The sequence below is a fragment of the Phycodurus eques genome, chromosome 21 (assembly GCF_024500275.1).
Source record: "Phycodurus eques isolate BA_2022a chromosome 21, UOR_Pequ_1.1, whole genome shotgun sequence".
NCBI lineage: Eukaryota > Metazoa > Chordata > Actinopteri > Syngnathiformes > Syngnathidae > Phycodurus > Phycodurus eques.
This window is the reverse complement of record NC_084545.1, coordinates 11,930,301-11,948,134: the sequence shown is the minus strand read 5'-3', so window position 1 is coordinate 11,948,134 and position 17,834 is coordinate 11,930,301. Positions and strand designations below refer to the sequence as shown.

Sequence of the window (17,834 nt, the reverse complement as noted above, 5' to 3'; positions counted from 1 at the left end):
GAGCTTGTTGGAAACATGGCATTTATTCATAAAACACATATATTTAGACGTTGGATTGTCAATGTGCAAATATTGGGTCTGGGCAAACAATGTCAGGCACTATATGAAGCATTTTATGTTTGACAACAATGTTAAATTACCACATCCAGTATGATTCTTTTACCCATTAAAAATAAAAAAGTGGTTAAGAAAATAAAACTCAGCTTTACATTTAAAACATTAACAACAATTTCAAGCACACAAAACTAAAATATTTTTGAACGTTAATTCTCCTTCCCCTGTGGAGTTATTGCTCAGCAGCAGAAGAAACAGTTTGGTCCGAGACGACCACGATACATTCCACCAGACGTCCCGACTACGATGCCTTGAAGCAGCAAGTGGATAAAAGCCCAATAACAGTGTCGTGGCTCTACCTAGTGGGGTCGATACACTTTCAGCAACCATTCACGATGCAACATGACAAAAGATGTCAATAAAATTGAACACGGACATACCATTTTGGCAAATGTTCAGCTCGGGTTTACTGTTATAAACGCACAAAATATGAACAAATAAAAGTATGTTCCGTTCTCAAAAACCGGACGGAAAACCAGGACTCTCAGTGGAATGAAATTAATGCGTTATAGCAAACTTTAGGATTAAAACTACTTACACAGATGTAATTCCCACACTGAAGCCATGCAGCTGTCCAAATGAGTGCTAAGCATCCATTATTTACCATAAATTAGCAAAGCATAATTGTGCTTACGTACATACTTGACTTTACAGTGTACCCTGTCATCATCCGCGCCCCTGCTATATTGCGGTTTTTTAAGTGACTTTTTTTTTTTTTTTTTTTTTTTTTAAACAGTATACAGGAAAGTCTAAAAATAGTTACGTGCCATCAGTGTAGTACCACGTTGTGCAGCAACATGTTAGGCAGCACTGATGTCTCTTGGAAGAGATGCGGCATAATCGAAGAAGAAGAAATGTCATATCTTGACGTCACGTTTGAATACAACGAAGACAAGCCAATTTAAGTCACCTGCTATGACTGTCAACCTACATTCTTAACTTTCCTTTGCACGTTTCTGTTGCATGTCATCTTATTTTTACAATATGAAGAAGAGAACCTAGCAATCAAATTGTGACTGCTGTCACAATTCGGTCTCCTTTTCTTCTTCATCACTTTTTTCGAAATAATATTCATCATCTGTAGTTGTATCTGAGCTGCTGTCTGAGGACTCTTCAAATGTGCTTAGACTGGATACATAATTCCGAGAAGGCAAATGCCCCTTGGGGGACTGTCTGTCCAGTGATTCTCCAGTTGGGCTGGGAAAATTAGGCGAGGAAAGGCTGGGAGGTTTGGACATGCGTCTGGGTTGTGGCGACAGAGGAGGTGTTGGAGGAGGAGTTGGGGGGCTCACTGCATCCCACTCAAAGTGACAAGTGTTCATGTTGGGACTCCAACGATGGGGCGACAGTGACGACGTGGTGTCTGCAGGCGAACAATTAGAGACACCTGAGCTCCACTGGGCCAGGCGCCGAGTCAGTGATCGAGGAAGAGATCTTGATCTGAGCTTTCCGGCGTCACTGGGGAAGTAGGACTGCATCTGACTGATTGGTCTATGATTGAAATTCCTCTCTAACCACTGATGAAAATCCTCATCAGCTCGTCCGTAGGTTGGGACTGATTCTGAAAGATCACCCACACTCGTGAATCTGGGGCCGGTGGAGATTCGTCCAGGCCCTGATGGGCGACTGGAGAGTACAGAGCTCACAGAAACGGACCTCCCAGGCTCAATGCCATACTTTAAATCGGCATAGCATGATGCCTCGTCCTGTGCTGGACCTGTATTTGGTGGACCTGTGGAGGCCCGGCTTCTCCGTGAACTCACCAGACTGATTCCCTCCCCCGGCTCACATGGTGATGAGGTCTCCCTGCGGCGTTGCATCTTTGGGCTGTAGAAAACACTGTCGTCCGCCACATCAGGTGAGGAAAATGGCGAGTGAGTGGAAAGAGAGGAAAAGGGGGAGAATGGACTCTTGGAACTGGATGTAGAGTTCCTAAACTTAGTACAATGACTATCAGTGAGTTTAGGGCTCCTCTTGGGACTATGATCTATACACAGAAGGAACTGGTTTGTTGCTCTATTCTTGACATCAATCTGGTCCGACACTTTTTTTGCACCAAATCTTAATTTGTCTTGGTCTTTGGCGTTGGACTGGTCTGGCCAAATAAATAACTCATTTTCTGTCATGGAGGTTTGTACCGATAAGGTAGGTATGATCGAGTAGCTGCTCTCTGTCCACTCTTCGCCCTGTTTTGTCCTTTCTTTGTCCTTCAGCCCGACTTCTTGTTCTTCACACTTTGCAGTTCTGTTGCTCTCAATTGTGGTATCACTGGTATTGCTGGTACCGCTCTGTCCACTGACAGAGGGCGTATCAGAGGCTCGCCTCCATTTCCATGGCAACAGGTCATCATCAGGGCGTTTAGGGCTGAAAGTTTGCCTCAGTTTGTTGATAACCTGGTCCATTTTATTAGAACTCTTGTGTGACTTCTCAGTTTCTGAGTTTGGCGTGCTGACACTTTTCTTCATCCCAAAACGACGTCGTCTCTTTGGGCCTTGCTCATTGTTGCTCTCTGCTGAGAAAAGTCTGAATTTACCCATCACACTTTCCATTTTTTTGTTGCCAATGTCATCACCCACAGACTGACTATCCGCTGAGCTGCTGCCACTAGAGCTTTGATTTGAATCACTTGGCTTTGCCTTCACAGGAGGGAGCGTCTTTGTGAACGGTTGCAATGATTCAGGCGTTGTGTTCTTTGGAGCAGAAGCATTTCTATCCATTTTTGAGCTTTGCAGAGATTGTGGGCTGACATCAACGCTGCTCTCAACAAGTAATAGGCGGCCATTTTGTTGATTACGACATATGCTCTCGTAGCGATTGTCGTCGATTTCATCTGTTTGTGAAACACTATACAATGAATTGTCAAGTGATAACATTCTGTTCTGCAGAGGAGAGGACAATGGTTTTGGTGAATTTGTAGGTGATGGTTTTGTGTTAGGTGAGGTTGCATCTGCAACGAGATGAGAATGTGCTGGATGATTTGAGGTATAATTTGAGTTGGTGTTTAGATTTGGGAAGAGTGATGTCCGAGGAGTTGCCTTCTTAGTTTCACTGCGGCTGGAGATGAGAGTGGAGTAAGGTGGGGGGCTGTAACGGATCTTGTATCCATTTGAAAAGTCAGGAGGTGGCGTGAGAGCAGTTGAATGATACAGGAATTCATCAGCCTGCAATGAGAGTGACCTCCGCAGTCTGCACGGCGTTGCTTCTCTACTCTCTTGGTCAAAGCTCATTGCTTCACTGGGGTTTTCTTTTGATTCTCCTCCCTCTCTCAATGTTCGATCAGCAGAGTCAGAAGACAAGGATTGATATTTCTCTCCTTTCCCCCCCTGCAGGTTAGAGGTCTTGGGTGATGTAGTGCAAAGAGAAGTGTTCTTTGTGTTTTGACTGCTTGATCTTAGAAAAGAGAAGATGGATGGTGCTCTGATGTCTTGCTGGGACCTTGAGCGGGATAGTGGACTTGTCAGGACAGATGGATCTGGACTCTTAGCGGGTTCAGAATTCTCAGCGTCCTCCCACATGACATGTTTCACTTTCTTTCTGTGCCCTAGGCCCAATTTTTTATTGTCTTTTCCTGATTGGTTAGTTAATATTCCTCCCACTTTTCGGTTTGGACTGATTGGAGATGTTGAGGGTGTTTGGAGATGTGATGTCATGGCAGGAGTACTGGTAGAACTAATCTGGGTGGGAGTAGTAGGGGTGGCAAGAGAAGCGGTCATAGATCCAGGACTACAGTTTTCATTGGAAGTGTTATTTGCCATTGGAACATGGCGGCACTCGGTTTTTGGTTGGAAAGGCTTTGGGGTGGCAGCATAACTTCTTCTAAACCCAAAAGGTGTGCTGTTGGTGGTGGCTCTATTGGCGACCTTTGGTGTTTGGGATGTAGAGCCAATCAATGATGAAATGTTAATATTTGTCTGAGAAAAATCGGGTTTGGACTGAAATGACGGACGGGCAATTGGATTCTGTGAGAAACCAGCTACATTTTTAGAGGCAACAACCTGACTCTTGAGAGTGATGGTGCTATCATAAGACGAAAACGGATTAATTGTCTTGCTTTGATGAGTGTTATTTGTTATGAGCGAACAATGATCATTTCTGTATTTGCTCTCAGGAGGTGCAGTGCTATTTGGATTTAACAAAGTGGGTGCCAATTCACTCACATGTGCTTTAAATGAACCATTACTTACATCATGCTTAATGGAATCTCTTGGGTGATCTAGAGTAGATTGCCCGTCAGGCAAACTTTGAGACTTTTGTGGCTGTAGTTTTCTTAAACTGGACTCGTATAGTTGTTTGGAAAGCCTTAGTTTGTCAAGTGAATAGTTAGAATGCTTCTCTTTGACACTACCAGTTCCTGCTTTCTGTGGCTTTATCACAGGGTTGACGCTACCATTGCAAACTGGCTCTGTCGTGGCACAGTTGGTGCTATTTGAGATTTGACAGTTAAGACTTCTGTTATTAGTTGGACTTAGAGCTGGTGCGTCACAATTATTGTTACGTAGAGGAATTATGGGTGTGTTTGGCTTGTTTATGATGTTGGGTGTGTCTGTGTGAACTGCAGTAGCACTGATCTTATGGCTATTTTGTTGCCACCTGGAAGAGGATATCCCAGATGTTTTTCTGGGAGGTGTGCCACTTTCTGAAAGCAAACCAGAGTCATATTGAAGATGATTATGTGAAGATACGACACTGTCAGAAAATAGGTTTAAGCCACTTCCTGAACCGCTCCAATTCTGTTTTTTTTCCGATGGTCGTTGACTGGGAAATGCTTCTCTAGAGCATGGAAGACTTGGCTGCCTCTTATTCACTCTTTGTGGTTGTTTGGGTGTGTCAATTGTGACCTTGTTCATGGTCGAAGATGAAAACAAGCTTGTTTTCGATGCGCTTATTTTATTGCGATTAGTCAATGGTGTTGAACTAATTGGTTGCGTCTCTGGTTCCCTAGGAGAAATGGACAGTGAAGAGGGGAGCGGCTTTAACTTTTCTCGCTCAAGTCTTTTGTGAAAGGGTTGAGACGGGTGTCTTGAGATGAGTTTTGCATCTTGGTCACTCTTCAGAGACATTGGCTTGACCTCAGATGGGGTAGGGTTATGAGAGTTCATGTTTTGATTATTTATTCTTCTTAATGACAGAAGAAGACTGCTCGTTGTTGGTTTTGAACTCAAAGATGAGAGTCGCACTGGATAACCATCTTGAGGGTTCCTCTTTTGCCCATATAGACCCCAGGTACAACTTGCTTCCGCTTTTTTTATTTCTGTCTCTTTAGCGCTTCCATCCAACGAGACTGTTCCAGCAACTTTACTCCTCGATTCATAGTCCAAGATTTGCGGACCACTTTTAGTGGACCAACCTGTTGTATTTTGCCTACTACTCAGAAATGGAGGTCTTGACTGGGCTTGCGATACATTAAACACCCTCCCCATATCACTTTGAGACCCCTGAGAGTAATCCTGTGAATGACTTGCCTCAGAGTTTACCAGACCTGGTAGATTTGCCAAGGTTTCCAAACTACCCGTCGCCTCAAACCTTTTGGACCGTCGAAGTCGGCCACTCCATGTGGGGCCAAGAACTGTCACCATAGCAGAAGACAACATGACTTCACTGGAGTCAGACAGCGCCTCAACATCAGTTTGCTTCTCAAGCTTGGCACAGTCCTTTATAGTTTGCTCTAATTCAGTGGATCCACATGGAAGTCTAATTCTGGACTTATGACCATTGCAAGCAACTGTGATAATGTCTTTGTCCTTCTTGGCCAGAAATTGTATCTTCTCTGGTATCGGAGAATCACTTGTTACTTCTCTGGAAGTGTCTGGTACTGAAGTTTGTTTATTCACCTGTCAAAACAAGAATTATTCAATGGTAAACAAAATATGCTGTTTCAAAAAAATAGTTGGGTTTCATTTAAGGAAAATAGCAGCCTAACTAGAAATGCACGGCTGTTTATGCATTTGATTATGATACTGTCTATCTTGTCAGTTTTTGGGGGGAAAACAGGTTCTAGTATAAAGGTCAACACAAAGGTCATATCAAATTAAAGTGTTAATGGTATGACATTGGATCTATAAGACTTTCTTGTTGGCATCCCAAGCACAATTACAAATATCACAAGGGAAGTTTTTGGAGTGTTGTTCATAATCACTACTTTGAACCCACCAAGGTTCTTTTGAACAGTGGGGCTGCTTTCTAGTGCTTATGAAGCAGCTGGAAAAATAAGGTCCCTTGCTCAAGGGCAACTTGTATACATAACTTTACGCAACAAGCAACTCTTAAGTCATAGGCCACATTCCTGACTGCTGAATATCATATTTATCGTTGTATCATTGCTTTGCAAGTTCGCCAAGAAATATAAATTATAGTGGAACATCAGTTTTCGTGATTTATCAACTTTAAAAAGTCTGCCAAAAACCGAAGTGTATGAAAACTGAATCAATATTTACTATAGGAAAAAATGTGAATCCAATAAATCTGTTCCAGACACCCAAAAATATGAACAAATGTTTTTTTTTTAAGAGAATAATTATAGTTTCACATAACATACAGAAAACATGAAATACAAATGTGAAATAAATATAACTGACTAAATGAACATCTAACATCACTTTTGGTAACTGGGACAAAATTGTGGCAAAAAACATAATTAAAAAGTCGAAACCCGAATCTTGCAAAAACTAGGGCATACGAAAACCAAGGTTTCACTATATTTCTTTCAGCTATTAAAGTGCAATGGAAGTCTGCAGTGTCTGTTCCCAAGGTGTACGAAACAAAAATATTCAGGCCTTGAAAAACAGGTTATTTACAAGTACATACACACCCTGCCTTTTCTTATCCCAACTGTGATGATTTTAAGAGGATACAATGCTACAATGTTATGATCTGATCATTTATAAAAAAATAAAATAAAAAAAAAAAAAAATAAAAAAAATTCAAAATATTTCTGTTTTTTTTTAAGCACAGGTGTCAAAGTCAAGGCCGGGGGCCAGATCTGGCCTGCCATAGCATTTCATGTGGCCAGTGAAAGCGAATCATCAGTGTCTAGCTCATGTCCTTCTGTACCAAAATTGCAATCAGAGATATTTTTCTTTTTGTTGTCACCAAACCCCTTTTTAAAATAACATTGACTTCTGATTTCAAAACAAATTAGCCATCAATTTGTTGTGTATTATATAATAATATAATGAGGTCTACATTTATATGGTTCTAAAGTCACAATGGCCTTCTAACAGAAAGCATAACGACAATGTGGCCTACAAGAAAAATAAGTTTGGCACCCATGTTTTAAACGACCTCAATTCAGGTACAAAAAGTACATTTATTGGAAATATTAAAATTTGACTAAAATGTGTAGTTTCTACAATGTTTTACAAACGAAATCTCATCTCATTATCATGATAACTTACTTGAGAGCTGCTCCCCACCGTTTTACTCCTTTGTGGCTCATTTGAACTGGAGGAGAAAGCAAATATTTGAATACATCAAGTTAGTTACAGGTATAATAAGAGGTCATTCATTAAATGAAGCAATTCAATCTGATTACACAAGTGCAATTTGTCTCATCAGGAAAAAAACCCAAAAAACTTTACATTTCACAGGACTTCCGCGTGAGAATGCTCAAGTTTTGGATGGGTTAGATGTCGAACATTTAGCACAGCAATGCCGAGCAACATGATGGCCAGCATTCCTTTTCTCTGTCCTTCTTCACGAAGCAGTTTTCACACACTTAAGTCACACCTCGTACCCATTTATGAAAGCACTTAGAAGGAATGTATATCAGCGACATTGTTGCAAGGATCACGCAGAACAACAGACTCTCTCTTGTACACACAATTCCAGATGTCCTTATAAGTTTGTGTTCTGTGATATGCAAGCACTGCAGGTGGTAGAAATTCTGTTAAATGTTGTGTCACATCTATTGAGCCAACAAAAAACAATTAAGGTCAAACAAATGCAATTACCTTAAAGACAGCATGTGCTGTGAACCGAAATAGATACTCCAAATCTGACCAGAGATGACGACACCTTTTTTTCCCATGTCTATGAGGCATTAACATAGGGACTTTCTCATGTAGGGTGCTACAGTTTCATATGATACAGTAGTTCTTATTATAGTTCAGGGAATGATGATTCATACTTTCCCAAGGTTGCATTTCATTAGGAGTGACAAAAACACTCCAAAATTTGAGATTGACATTTGACTCGTGGACATTAATTATTCATGTATCAAAAAGAAAAGATTTTTACAGAATACATTTCAGTACGAAAGTGTATAGTCAAAATGATCTGAATATATAACATGGAAAATGTAGTTTATCTCAGGAGTTCACTTGAAAAAGTGAAAGCTCACTTCACACAGTGAAATATTTACATAATGTTAGAGCTTACAGCTATTCAAAACCCCAAACTGTCCATCTCAATAACTTACAATATTACAGAACAATCAAAATTATTTTTAGTTTAATAGAAGCTAGGTAGGAATTGGCCTACAGAAAAGTATTTTCCCTCGTGTTTAATGAATCTATATATGAATCGCACTTTTTGAATTGAACTACTGAATTAAATAAACTTTTCCAATTTATTTTGATGCACTTGTAGATTCCCTCAACTGTCCTGATATTACGCTAGCGATGGACCTCATCAAACATTGCTCTTATATTGTCAGGATTCATTGACTGCCGTTTGTGAAAGTCAAGTAAAGATCTTTAACGACGACAATGAATGTGCCTGCCGCAGGATATTTCTGATGCCTGCGTGCAGCATCCTTGTCATTTTTTAAATACTCTTCTATGCACTGATCAACGTATATGAAATTGAAATGCAGGCTGCCGTTCTGACATGACGTCAAGCTTTTCTGTGCTTACCTATCGACACAGGAGTCTTGCTTCCTCTTGAGTCTGATCTCAGATTTATCCAGGTCCAGGTTGTTGGAGAGTCTCAACACAATACGGGTGGTGTATCTGGGCCCACAATCAATATCCACCTCTTGCCTCGGTCCGTCTGCTCCAAATATTAGTGCTGCAATACATTCAGGGTAAGCTTAGATTCTCACAAACCAATGGTAAACGATTGATGGCAAGTGCAATTTCAGTGTTCCTTTAATATTTTGAGCAGTGTACATCTTTGTTGTGTGCAGACAGTCTTAAATCTTAATGTTAACTGTCAGATGAGTCTTTCACCTTTGGGCGTTCGTTCATGTGTGTTGGCACGGCGGCAAGAGTGCTGCAGATGTGTAGTTTCATGCCCGTTCCCCTGTCTGCAAAGTCAAATCCAAATAATTCATTTAGTTTACGCTCACTTGACATTTTAGATACAGCTGCGCAATCTAATGAGCTCCAAGGCATAGTTTTTTCAAAAAGTCTAACGCTCAGTTTTGAGGGATCCCCCCCTCTGAGAAGAATTAATTAAAATACCATGTGCTGTGTAATTTATTTTGGCTGTGGTTTGTAGTGCTATAAAATCACACTGAATGCTGAGAGGTATTTTGAGTTTGCATGGCATAAAGTTGAGAACATGAACTGATTTGTACTGCACCACTTTTTTGTCAGCTGTTTTTTCAGGATACCAAACTTGGTGGTGGTGAAGGCTAAATGGTGGAGCTACAGTAGATCCACAGCAGCCTATAAATTGCCGCATACTGTATACTCTTCTCATACAAGGGTTGTCCTCTTATTTTAACATGAAACATTCAGTTCTGTGTCAAGAAGAACAAACAAGTGCTGGATTTCTTCCATCTTTGGCTTTGTTTACAGTCTCGAGCTCCTGTTCATTGTTGAAGTCATTAGCAGGGTTGGCACGGGAATTAGGTCACCTGATTTATCTTGCATTTACTTGTTTGAAGAGGGAAAACAAAATTCTCTTAGAGTGCCAATCAAAGCATTATGTTTTTATCAAGTTGGGATCATAAATTCTTGTATTGCCTCTTATTATTGTGCAGCTGTATCGAATGAAGTGTGCAAAAGAGCATTTGACCATGTTTCATCCCAAAAATTACATGCATCGTTTAAAAAAAAAAAAAGAAAATAATAATAATCTCAGTCTTAGATCAGCTTCCTCATGTAAGCAGTTTGACTGATAAGCATGCGGTTACATAATCCAACTGTGCCCGCACCACACTTACTTTTCACATGCAGATAACACCCACTGACGTCGCTGCTAAAGCGTGCGTGCATATGCTGAGCCCACACTAACTACTCTAAGTGAGCATGACAACGCAACAAAGATGAGGCATTTATACAAATAAGGACATGCATGTGACTGCAACATTTATAAAGAATGATTTAACAATGATTTTAGGGGCTATCTAAGACAAAACAGTCATCCATTTGTAGTTCAATTGAGCACTTTGTGTGAGGACATCAAATGACTTGACACATCATAAATTGCTAACACAAAAGCCGACTGCCCGGGTCACATGAATGATCACAGCTGCTCTTTACCCTTCACATTATTGGATAATCATGTCTGGCTCATAAAAGAACACTTGCATGACCTGACAGGAGAGAAAGTTACAAAAAAAAAAAAAAAAAAAAAAAAAAAAAAAGGGAGGAACACCTTCATGCAGCTTTTGTGGCAAGCTCAACACACCTTTCATGCAGATGTCTTTGGTCCTGACGCTCCCGCAGGCCATGAGAAGAAATCAAAACACATCACACGCAATGCACCTGAACTTCTTGGCCATCGTTGTACTTAACCAGCAAGCGATAGCGCGGCGACAGCGGAACATTAGGAGCAGCTGCAGAGATGTCTGCCTTTAAATTAATTCTACATAGTCTACCATCACATTCATAACACTGCTTTCCCCCCAAAATAATTTTGCAAGTTGTCTATGTTTTGTCAAGTAATTTAGGACAATTTACTGACAGTAACATCCATTTCTCTTCTTCAGGTCTTGTTTTCATGCTAAATTGTTACCAGTTTATTAATCCAATCTTACAAACTTTGCTGACGGTAAATTGAATAGTAGACGATTAAAAGTTAGTAAGTGTGTAGTGAATGTTACGTCATCAATAATCAGCAAAATAATCTTAGACAGTAAATTTGTTGTTGACCAGTGCAATCTGTTTCCAGTTTACCTGATCTTATTTGTGTATTGTACATTTTCATTTATATTGTTTTGTAGTCCTTCTTCTATTGTCATTTTTATACAACTTCTTTGCAGATCCTTCAAGGATTTTTAGCAAATCAGTACGTTATCCTTATATTTTCTGCACTGTAACACACCAATTTCCCTCAGGGATCTGGAAACTATTCTGATTCTGTCATTCACAACTGCTAATAAGCTTACCAAGTGCAGACTTGAAAGAGGCAATGCAGCCAAGGTGAGGCCACCGAGTTTCTTTTTTCTCTCAATGTACTTTTTCCTTCTGTTCATATAACACAAACTGCGTTTTAAGGTCACAAACTTTTGAAAAACTGCAGCCGGGGTGCAAAAGTGCTTCCATGTGGTTGGGAAAAACAACATTTTATTGAGCTTGTATTCTTTGTATGACATCACTTATTTAAGATGACTTTTGTGTTTAGTTTTGTTTATTGTTTACTGGTTTATATATACACCCACCTGCCACAATATCATGAACACTTGTACAAAATAAGAGTGCTGTACATCCGTCTGTCCATCCATCCATTCTTAACCTTCTGCCTTTACAAAGATAATAATGCTTTAAGTTTGATTGACAATGTCACAGAGGTATGAACATTAGTTATTGCGGTTGTAATTTACGGTGATCTAAAGCTGTAATGTGTCACAGTGAGGATTCAATTACCGTAGTTACATCCATCCATCCATCCATCCATCCATCCATCCAATTTCCGAGCCGCTTCTCCTCACTCGGGTCGCGGGCGTGCTGGAGCCTATCCCAGCTATCATCGGGCAGGAGGCGGGGTACACCAGCCAATCGCAGGGCACGTACAAACAAACAACCATTCGCACTCACATTCACACCTACAGGCAATTTAGAGTTGTCAATTAACCTACCATGCATGTTTTGGGGAATTCAAGAGTGCTATTCAGGTGCAACTTCACTCTCAGTCTACACATACTGAATAACTCCTTTTTTCACAAGTAAACCATTGTCTTGTCTCGAATGACACCTGTAGCTTTGGCATGTGCTTGAGAGCCTGTGAATGCGTTAGTGTGGACCGAGACTCTGTTTGACACCAGAGGGGGAAAATGTGGTGCTGCGCCACCATAAATCACAACCACAATCATAAACAATCACAATCATTACACATCTCATGCAGTTGCCCTGATGAACCTCCTAAAATGCGCTTTGACTCTCACTTACATCGCAATGACAACTCGAAATGGTGTCTCCAACTCACACATAAGCTCAAATTATACTTTTGTTATTGTGATAGTGTGTTAAGTTTGCTGAAATACTGTAGTGCTATAGGAATTTGCGTGAACTAAAATGATTATCAAGTAACTGGAATGGCAGTGTTATGCTAACTAATTGCTTGCTTCTTCAAAACACACCATAGATGGAACGACTGTATATTAAATCAGAATCATCTTTATTTTGCCAAGTATGTCCAAAAAAACACAAGGAATTTGTCTCCGTTAGTTGGAGCCGTTATCTTTTCAGCAATTTTGATTGTCCGTTGCAGTCGTTTGCAGAGTTTGTCCTTTTTTGTAGCAGCACCAAAGGAGACTGTGATGGAAGAAGACAGGACTGATTCGAAGACCGCTGTGTAGAAGTGCCTCAGCAGCTCCTGTGGCAGGCCGCGCTTTTTCAGAAGCCGCAGGAGGTAAATCCTCTGCTGGGCCTTTTTGAGGACGGAGTTGATGTTGATCGCACACTTCAGGTCCTGAGATACTGTAATTCCCAGGAACTTGAAGGTCTCGACGATTGACACAAGCCAGCTGGACAGCGCGAGGGGCGGCTGTGGCGAGGGACGCCTCCTGAAGTCCACGATCATCTCTACCGTCTTGAGCGTGTTCGGCTCCAGGTTGTGTCGGCCGCACCGCAGCTCCGGCCGCTCCGCTTCCTGTCGATACGCAGACTCGTCACCGTCCTTGATGAGGCCGATGACAGCGGTGTCATCTGCAAACTTCAGGTGTTTGACAGCCGGGTGCGTCGAAATGCAGTCGTCCGTGTAGAGAGGGAAGAGCAGCGGAGAGGCGACACAACCTTGGGCCAAATCGTTGGCCAGTGTGCTATTGTTCTCAGCTTGGGGTGATCGTCGCTTGCAATTGGTCAGTGATTGTAATGCATGCCGGACTGATTTAAAGTCGTCAGCGGTAAACTGTTTTTCCAACTTTGCTGCATAGTTTCTGGTTTCTAGCTAGATTATACAGGGCCCTCTCCCCGCTTCGATTTGCGTCCTCCTTAGCTTGGCGTAGTTGTTTTAGTTTGCCAGTGAACCACGGCTTGTTGTTGTTGAATGTGCGAAATGATTTTGTTGCTACACACACATCTTCACAGAAACTGATATAGGATGTGACAGTGTCCGTATATTCATTCAGACTGCTAGCTGAATTTTCAAAGACACTCCAGTCTAAACAGCTTTGAAGTTCTATCTTTGCTTCACTGGTCCACTTTTTCACTGTAGGCTTCACGCATTTACATTCTTGACTGTATGTTGGTATTAAGCGAATGAAGCGGTGATCAGACGAGGCCAGAGCTGCACGAGGTATGGCATGATATGCGTTATTTCGCGTTGTATAGCAGTGGTCGAAAATGTTATTTTCCCTGGTAGGACAGTCTTGTTTATCATTAATCAGTTAAAATCAGTCATTAATCGAAACATTAATCAGTCTCCGCAATAAGTCGGCTCATCTTTTTGTTGACGCTGAACATAAAAAGGAACTGTTCCCAGCATTCGTGTATTGTAACAAGCACATTATCATGACTGCACGAATTATGTCACTGTTTGTTTTGATGGCTTTCAGGCGGATGACAAATTGTTTTCTTTGACAGGCTCGTTAGTCTGAAACATTACTTGTGAGGTATGTCGGCTCCGGTTTAAGGGCCGCAGGACTTGTGGGTGTGTGGCCTTTTCTGGCAACTAACACTTGCATAACCACAAGGATCCCAGCTGAACTAAGAGTGGGTGTGTACGCAACACGGACAAACACGTAATTGAGATGTTCCGAATGCAAACGACTTACCCCCTAAATGCCTCTTCCCGATGGATCTTAATGACCTCGCAGTGATTTACAACATTAAAGAGAGGCCAGGGCAGAAGCAGACTTGTTTTCTTGTCACACTTAAAGCAAACTGCAAATGTCTCCACCTGTAAATGGATTTAAGTGCAAAGAACTGGTACGTTTTGCAGCCAGTGGCTTTGTGTATCCATGGTGACAGTTGCAGATCTGAATGTGCATCAACTGTAACCCACAAGTCAACAAAATCAACTTAGAATACCATTACACATGATGTAATGTCTATTTCTATGTACAAAACGTGCAAAAATGTTATTACAGTATTTGCCCAAATGTCCACATCCACACGCTCTCAAACGACGAATCTTTCAGGGATAATTACAAACGATGTAACACTAAAATCCATTAAAATATGTATCCATCGTGTCTAGCAAAATGTGCCGTTTATTGGTCATCGAAAAGCTCTGAACTGAAATAACAACAACAACAAAAAGAACCAAATAAATACAAATACTTAATAATCCAAATGCCGAATGACTTGAAATAACGATGTAGACCTTGCGGCGAGTATTTCGACAAGCTACACGCGATCGAAGGTGTTCGAAATTGAAGGTGAACTTTTAAAACGCGCAGTTTGTAAACGCGGTTCCGCGTCACAAAACAGCGCAGTGTTCCAGCCCCTCCGCGACGACAAATGTGAACAAAAACCCACACAGAAGATGGCGAATGCAACGTAAATCCCCCAAACAACAAGTATAAATGCATATGGGAATGTAATTGGACCAACCTTGCAGTCGAAGTCCGCTCTGCGTGTGCTTGCCCGCGCGGAGGCGTCGCAGTTTCTCCTCCAACTTCAACTGTCGGCGCCTCCGAGTGGACTGCGTCACTTGTTGACATTCAGTTTCAACCGGTTCCGACATCCACGTTGACGAGACACACGCGTCTTAAACAGGAATTTACACCCGCAGCGCGAACGCCGCCAGAGCGGGGCAGCCGCCGGCCGTCAATGGCTGGCACGCAGGAGGTCAAAGGGCAACCGGGGAACTTTCCCCCTTCAATAGAAGAAGACAGCAGAGGTGCCAGATACTAGCTGGAGTACAGATACTTCTGGAAAATAACAACAACAACAACAACAACACTGGTTTAGGTAGAATTACTGATTAAACTATTGTACTTAAGTAAAAGTACAAAAAAACAACAACAACAACTGAAATCTCTTAAGTACAAAAGTAAAAAAAATGGATGGATTTATATTTGTTTATTCAATGTTTTAATAATTCCGTGCTTGGCACCAAAAACGTCTGCACACGAAATAGTTTCCCTCTTTTATTAACTTAGTGTTCTCATTAAAAAAAAAAAAAAAAAAAAAAAAAGTATGTTACATATCAGATTTTCTTTGAAACTGTCGAATCAGTCAGCATTGGCTCGACTTGTGCGTTCCGGGTGGGGAATATCTTGCTTCTCCGAATCTGTTGCCATTGTTATCAATGCCCTCTGTTTCACGTTTCGCCTACCTGTTTTTTTCTGCTCCCAAGATCTCAATCAATCAATCAACCAATCAATCAATCAATCAATCAATCAATCAAGATCTCAACTGCAGTTAAATTGACCCCTTTCTATTTATGTCATTTCACTTGCTTCATCATCAAAAAATAATAATAATAATAATTAAAGTAAATGCATGTATATACAGTGGGTACGGAAAGTCTTCGGACCCCCTTAAAATGTTCACTCTTTTTTAAATTGCAGCCATTTGCTAAAAGCTCTTCAGGCACTTCCTTTGACCTCGTGATTCTCATTTGCTCTGACATGCACTGTGAGCTGTAAGGTCTTACATAGACAGGTGTGTGGCTTTCCTAATCAAGTCCATTCGGTGTAATCAAACACAGCTGGACTCCAACGAAGGTGTAGAACCATCGCAAGGATGATCAGAAGAAATGGACAGCGCCCGAGTGAAATACGAGTGTCACAGCAAAGGGTCTGAATACTTGTGGCTGTGTGATATTTCAGTTTTTCTTTCTTAATAAATCAGCGAAAATGTCAACAATTCCGTTCCCCCCCTGTCAATATGGGGTGCTGTGTGTACATTAATAAGGAAAAAAATGAAGTTAAATGATTTTAACAAATGGCTGCAATATAACAAAGAGTGAACAATTTACGGGGGTCTGAAAACTTTCCGTACCCGCAGTATATTAGGATTTCGGGGACAATTATGCAGGATGTGTCTTACGCAGCAGTTCTTGTAGCTGGACAATGCCCTCTATTGGAGAGATACGAAGAAATTAGTGCAAATTACATTTATCCTGTACTGCACCAAAAGGAACGTTAGGCTACTGTTTGAAATTGGGTTTGGTGACTCGTGAGGCAGTGGTCGACTGTGCATTTGTTAGCTGGAACCTCAATGAGCATTTATCCACCTCTAAATACCACCGCTGTTACATCGCAATTGCAGAAAACATAATTACATGCACTACACACAAAATGCAATATGACAGGGCACAACTGTGCCACGTAATGGAGCCGTTAAGAATCCATATTTATCTAATAACATGACGAAAACGAAATACATCATGTTGATCATTAAACGTATTAACTTGGGCAGAGCGTTACGGACTTGTCGAACTTGGCTGTGACAAGGCGAAATGGGATGCCATTGTGGTTCCGGTTATTGGCCCTCTGAGGCAAATTTGAAATCTGATTACAGTCGATGATCCACATACACGTACTGGAAGCCGAGCAGGCGAGAGAAATGCTATGAAATGAAGAGGCCAGACCGCGGTGAATACGCGAATAACAATTGTTTGGCACAAATATTAGAATTTCGCTTGTGAATGTAGGTCAGTGCTTTTGATCGCGTTAAAACGTTGCTGTAGTTTAAGGTAAGTGAATACATTAGCAATCGTCACGCGTGCCACGGGAAATGATCCTATTTCACAGAATTGGTCCAAAAGTGATTTCTTTACTACAAATAATATAGAAACGTATCTTTGTTGATCTATCAATGCCAGCGAACAAATGCTCTTCCACTTGACGGAAGAAGGTACAATGAACCTGCTGCCATGACGGAATACCGTAATTGCTTCATTTGTGTCCAAACTAAACAGGCCCAGATTTGGAGGACATTTTGGAGTAAACTGAGCCGAGTTCATCATTCTTTCAGTATACAGTGTACCTTTTATGGCATTTTTGTTTGGTGATGCGCACTGGATTTTTCTCATATAAAACACTGTATGTACCTCGGCTCAATGTAGTTTAGGGAAACACTACTGTACGACGCGTTTGAATGCTAAAATCAAAATCCAAAAAGAAATAAAAACAACAGGTGAAACCCATAACGAGTATGCACCACACTATGGAAAGCTGTTGGAGCATTTATTACCTATCATTGATATTCATCTTAAGGTCCATGGCAGACTCGTAGGACCGCTACATGTTACTATAATGAGGCAAGGCAAGTAGTAGGGTCCGGGAGGCTACTAGTGCTTGACACATGCGTACTCAAACGGGCCTGGAAGTGTTAGTAGTGCAGCAAAGTAGCTTACTAATAAGGTTTAATAGTCGGCTAAAAGTGTCACTAAGACTGGGACAACATGTTTCTTAAGACAGTCGTTCCACTAGTGCGCCC

The 17,834-nt window shown here is 41.3% G+C and overlaps 1 protein-coding gene across 1 annotated transcript; it reads right to left on the bottom strand.

The window, feature by feature from the left end:
- Positions 1 to 12: 12 nt before the first annotated feature.
- zmp:0000000991 (mucin-2) lies at positions 13 to 15,216 on the bottom strand. The gene is made up of 5 exons (XM_061666332.1): positions 14,997 to 15,216; positions 9,282 to 9,358; positions 8,967 to 9,120; positions 7,509 to 7,554; positions 13 to 5,945 (listed from the first exon to the last, which is right to left on the bottom strand). Exons 1-5 carry the CDS (start codon positions 15,104 to 15,106, stop codon positions 1,137 to 1,139), a joined length of 5,196 nt encoding a protein of 1,731 aa, XP_061522316.1. The 5' UTR covers positions 15,107 to 15,216; the 3' UTR covers positions 13 to 1,136.
- Between the last annotated feature and the right edge of the window lie 2,618 nt (positions 15,217 to 17,834).

Bases quoted from the DNA above. Each gene is read 5' to 3' on its own strand.
- zmp:0000000991 (XM_061666332.1), bottom strand. From the start codon at position 15,106: ATGTCAACAAGTGACGCAGTCCACTCGGAGGCGCCGACAGTTGAAGTT. The intron at 9,359-14,996 runs GTTGGTCCAATT...TTGACTTTGCAG, and splicing joins GAGCGGACTTCGACTGCAAG to ACAGGGGAACGGGCATGAAA. The intron at 9,121-9,281 runs GTGAAAGACTCA...AATGTATTGCAG, and splicing joins ACATGAACGAACGCCCAAAG to CACTAATATTTGGAGCAGAC.